Genomic DNA, 5,302 nt, shown 5'->3' with positions numbered 1-5,302 from the left:
CATGAAAACACAAGATTCCAGATATCCAAATGTTTATTAAGGTCAAATAACATAGCTTCATAATTATTGCCATAAATATTAATATTAGCCTTATATCAAGGAGAAATACATATTGTTTCCATAAATAAAGGCATATTAGTAAAGTGATATAAGTTAAACATGTAATTATAAAATAAATAAGTTCATAAATATAAGATATTGATCATGGGAGTGAAATTATTAGGTCTTTCTCCTACAGGGATAGAAAATTAATTTGTTTTTTCCTTGTGGGAATAGACACTTGCTTAATCAGTAAATTTCTGTATATAAAACATAAACTAATGCTATGAATAAATATCATTTTTCTTTAAAAAAAAAAAAACAACCAAAGCAGGAACTTATTTAGAATTCATATATGACTTTCCCTTTTGGTAAAAGAAAACTAGGGATTTCGTTTTTCGGACAGATGAAGGTTTAGTTATCCACTTTCCAGCTTTGCTTTAATCAAATGCAGGCATCTTTCAGGTATATAAACAGCAAGTTCAGCTCTCCGATTACTTTGATCTCTCCACTCTCACCAAGCTGTGAAAATAAGAACATAGAAGTATTTACACATTTACATCATGCTTTTTTAAAAGCAGTAGATTAGAGAGGCATGGCATGGTTAGGTTACTAATGACAGGAATCAAGTTTCAACCTTTACTAAGGTTTATAGTAACATTCTTAGCAAGACTAGAATATGGGGGCCTGGTAGTGGTGCACCTGGTTGGGCGTTTATGTTACAATGAACAAGGACTGGGGCTCAAGCCCCCGGTCCCCACCTGCAGGGGGAAAGCTTTGCGAGTGGTGAAGCAGGTCTGCAGGTATCTTTCTGTCTCTTTCCCTCTCTATCTCTTCGTTCTTCTGGATTTCTAGCTGTCTCTATTCAATAAATAAATAAAGATAATAAAATATTTTTTAAAGGACTAGAATATGATTTCTGAAGGATTTAAAGTTATGCCTATCTGAATGAAGAGGACACCATCAATCTCAGATGCCCCTAACAGTACTAAAACCCCTCCCTAACCAAAGCAAGCAGATTGGAATTGTACTGGAGTCTGGAAGCCAAAGATTTCCATCTCATATGCCTTGCACTTCTCTTTATCCCTGCAAGAATTAATGACTCATGCAATCTTGAATCAAAAGCACACATTTACTAATATTCTTGGACTTTTCCTGTTCCAAGTTTCTTAGCAAAATTTAAAAAGCAAGAAAGGAAACAAGTTTTTGCTTTTGTAGCTGGAGTACTGAATACATTTTTCAGCTGCTTTCCTAGTATTGTAGCAAGTCAGATAAGGGTGCCAAGGAGCCTGCTTTTCTCCTCAGTAGTATGCAGATGAGAGAAGGCGGATTCAAATTCCAGTCCAAAGTACCTACCTCTGAATTTCACCTCATCGACTGGGTTTGCTCCACTTTATTTCATGTAAAATCCAGAACTCATCATTTCTCCCTTCACACTTTGTTCTACCACCCCACCTTTCCGTACTTCGTTTGACATAATGTTATATCATAAACACTCTCAAGACTACAAAGACTTCTAAACTTTATCTTGCCCTACTGTCTACTATCCATTCTTCTACTCTCCGGTTTTAGCTCCAGCCACAGGGAATTATCCAATAGTACTTTGCAAGACAGTACTCCCACTTGAGACCCTGCTAGCCAGTTTCTCTTTTCTTTTGTTCTCTCTCTTTCTTTTTTTACTCATGTTGAAATTTCTTTGAATAACTTTTCATCTCTCTCTCCATATATATATCACTATGGGGGTGGGAGTGGAGAGAGTATAATCACTCTTCCACATGGCAACCTATTGCTAAAGTGAAATTTCATTTTCTGAAAATGAATTAGAAACTTTATAGTCTGTTTTCCCACATAGCTTCATGGTCAGACTGTTCTCTCCCAGGCTTCACTTCTAAAAACATCAAAGTAGACTTTTCACCAGAGACTTTTCAAACAGAAATGCAGAACACTTCTTGACCACAGTAGCTAGTAGCCACCACCCCCCCCCACACACACACACACTCATGTCTAGAGAATAGCTCTACCACAGAAAAGTTGACCTTTGTATTGAATAATTAGTTGTCACTTATCAAAGGAAGAAATAGTCGCATCCATTAAATTATACTCAGGAAAAAATACCTTTTTTAAAAAAAATCAAGATGGAAAAGGGTGGTTAAGCTTGTTACCCAAAAATTCCATCCATGAGAGCCTTCAGGTTTCTTAGTGTTTAACTGAACCTGCCTTCTAGGGCATCACTTTCACTGCTGCTAATCATTCCTGTGAGTTGTGTGTGTGAGTCATATTTGCTAGTCTGAGTCTTGCACTGCTTTTCTTTTCTCCTAAAGAGACCACACTTTCATTCACTATAAAACTGCATGCTGGCCCAGGCTAGAAAGATGCTCTCTAGGGATTTGTTGCAGTGTAATGCAGAATTGTAGAAAGGAAGAGGAAAGGACAGAGGAAGAAAAGGATCCCCAGTCTGGATGCCCATTTTGACTGTAGCAATTCCGTTCTAAGATTTTCATTCTACTTGAAACTGGGTAAAAGAAGTTGTGAAGTTTTCACCCTTGTTTTTCACTTAAATAATTGTTAGACATTGTACTATAATATTTAAATGTAAGTATTACCTATTCCATAAAGTTATCCATATGCAAGTGCAGTTATTTTGTTATGTTTGTTCTGGGTTGAATTCTTCAAGTTTTTGTTTGTTTAATTTAATTTTCTTTTTAGTGATTTAATAATGATTGACAAGATTGTGGGTACTTCTTCCAGTTTTAAATCATCAAATTAATAACTTTAATTGAGTCCCACCTCCCTAGGCACTTCTCTGTTTGTGAACAAGTACTTCATAAAACTGGAACCAGGGGAGTTGGGCGGTAGCACAGCGGGTTAAGCGCAGGTGGTGCTAAGCACAAGGACCAGTGGAAGGATCCCGGTTCAAGCCCCCGGCTCCCCACCTGCAGGGGGAGTCACTTCACAGGCGGTGAAGTAGGTCTGCAGGTGTCTGTCTTTCTCTCCCCCTCTCTGTCTTCCCCTCCTCTCTCCATTTTTCTCTGTCCTATCCAACAACAATGACATCAATAATAACTACAACAATAAAAAATAAAAAAATAAAAAAACAAGGGCAACAAAAAGAATAAATAAATAAATAAATAAAATTAAAAAAAAAAAAACCAAAACTGGAGCCAGTAGGAGACTTAAATTTCCTTGAGTTGTAATAGAAGTAAAGCTTATGTTTTGTTTCTAGGAAAAGTACAACTCTGGGTGGGATTCAGGAGAATCCTGTTCTAGCCCAGCTTGGCCACTGGCCCTCCCTCACACAATGATCCAAGTTCCCAGCCTATTTTAGGACTCTATGATCTGTAAAACGGGGAAACTGATTTGCATATATAAAGAACTGTCTACATACCTATACACCTAATGGTAGGAGAATGAAGCGAAGAAAAAAAATCACAATAGGTGGGGGGAAGAAAGGAAAGGAAAACATTGTGCCTCCTGTTAGATGAATTCGCATGAGGAATTAAGCATCCAAAGTACCTTTCTCACTGTGTCCTGCAGCTCTTGCACATTCCTCTGGATCTGCTGGGCATCGCTCTTGCTATGCTGCAAAATGAAAAGGACAGTGACTGTTGTGACCTTGTCGTCCTGAAACTTTTATGCACCTTAGTGTCTGTCCCTCAGTAGGTATGCTATGATTCATCGGGCAATAAACTTCTTAGTGACTTTGGCCACGATGACCTAGATTTCATCAATGACCTATATTCTGAGCTCGTAAATTCCTCTGGACATTAAAATGCAGTCAGTCATCTCCCTTCCCTGGACCTCCCTTCACCTCTGTAAGATCCTACTGGAGTTATGAATAGAGTGGTTTATGCAAATTCTGTCGAGAGCAAAACCCTGACTATCCCTCGACAAAAGTGCACACTCAGAACATAGAGCATCTGTGTGAGCTGAACGGCAGGCCCTCCTCCATGAATACCAGGTTCCCTTCGCTCTGCTCACTTCACTCAGATCTTTTCTCATCATTTTAAACGTTCAGTGACATCAAGTGCACCCACTTCTGATATTGTCACTTCTCATGACATCTAGAGGGGAGTGGTCTTGGGCCACTCATTGCAGAATGTACCTTCTCATTTCTCTTTCTCTTTTCTCCATCCCCTCCCCACCTCAACTTATACTCGGTAACTCAAATTCCATTCCTGAATGTTTTTCTTCTTCTTCTCCTTCTTCTTTCTTTCCCTTTAGGTCCATTCCTTTTCTTATCTTGTATAACCTAATTTATACAAGCAAACAACTTGAGACATCTATTCACTTGTCCTTCAGACCTTGTCTATCAGCAAAAACTCAAAATGTGACTCAAAACAGAACCACTCTGTAATTCCATAAAAGTGACACTAAGGCACCTCTCTGAGCAAGGGATGCATGGCAGTGTGGGCTGGAGTAAAGAGAAGTCTATACAGATGAAGAGGAGGAGAACTAGGACTGAGCAGCACTTACACATTGTCTCAGCATGTTGTTGAGCCTGGCAAAGAAGGGCACAACCTCCTGCATGTATGGTTGGAATTTATCCTGTTGGGGAAACAGCACTTCTTCAAGGGTAAAGTTTAGCACCTGTTTCATCAGGTAGCAGCGTTCACTTATCTGAAGAAAAAGAGAAATGGTAGGGGGGTCACATTGAGGGATATGTAGAAGACCCAAACCCTCATCACCGCCTCCCTACTTAGAATAACAATGACTTACATTGACTCCATGGTACAGGTTCTCCCCAATGAGCCGAACATCTGTATTGTTATCTGCCATACTAGCCTGAAAAAGAAAAGAAAAATGACTAAGTGCTTGCCCATTGAGAAGATGGCAACGTCTGTAAGTGGGGATGTTCATCTAGAAGAAAGATGACCTCTCTCCCTAGAGTTATCCTCCCATGGAGACTAAATAAAGCACTGAGATATATGCATGAGTTTAAAATAATGCAGAGGACTAAAGGGGAAAATGAATACCCAAATGGGCTATTTGGGAGGTAAAACTCAATGTCTGTATTCTAAAGATCAGAATGGAAGATCTTTTGGTAAACCCAAACCTCCAAAGAGTCTATGAAGAGACATTAAAACAAACAAACAAACAAACAAAAAGCTCTGGTATACATGTAAAGAAACACAATGAATAACCTTGGAGATGTTCTTAAGAAAATCTGAGGGGTTAAGTGCACATAGCTTAGGGTTAAGTGCACATAGCGCAAAGCACAAGTGGCAGAGTAAGGATCCCAGTGTGAGCCCCCGACTCCCGAGCG

At 39.1% G+C, this 5,302-nt stretch overlaps 1 protein-coding gene across 1 annotated transcript in view; it reads right to left on the bottom strand.

Annotated features, from left to right (window-relative positions):
• Positions 1-205: 205 nt before the first annotated feature.
• The window catches only part of IL22 (interleukin 22), a 9,734-nt gene continuing 4,637 nt past the window's right edge, over positions 206-5,302 (bottom strand). The window contains exons 2-5 of the mRNA XM_060193368.1: positions 4,756-4,821; positions 4,513-4,656; positions 3,553-3,618; positions 206-561 (exon numbers count right to left, since the gene is read on the bottom strand). Of these exons, the coding sequence (XP_060049351.1) occupies positions 484-561; positions 3,553-3,618; positions 4,513-4,656; positions 4,756-4,821 (354 nt within the window). The 3' untranslated portion in view covers positions 206-483. The remainder of the gene's footprint in view (positions 562-3,552; positions 3,619-4,512; positions 4,657-4,755; positions 4,822-5,302) is intronic.

This window comes from Erinaceus europaeus, chromosome 7, assembly GCF_950295315.1.
Source record: "Erinaceus europaeus chromosome 7, mEriEur2.1, whole genome shotgun sequence".
NCBI lineage: Eukaryota > Metazoa > Chordata > Mammalia > Eulipotyphla > Erinaceidae > Erinaceus > Erinaceus europaeus.
This window is presented reverse-complemented; position numbering and strand designations above follow the sequence as displayed.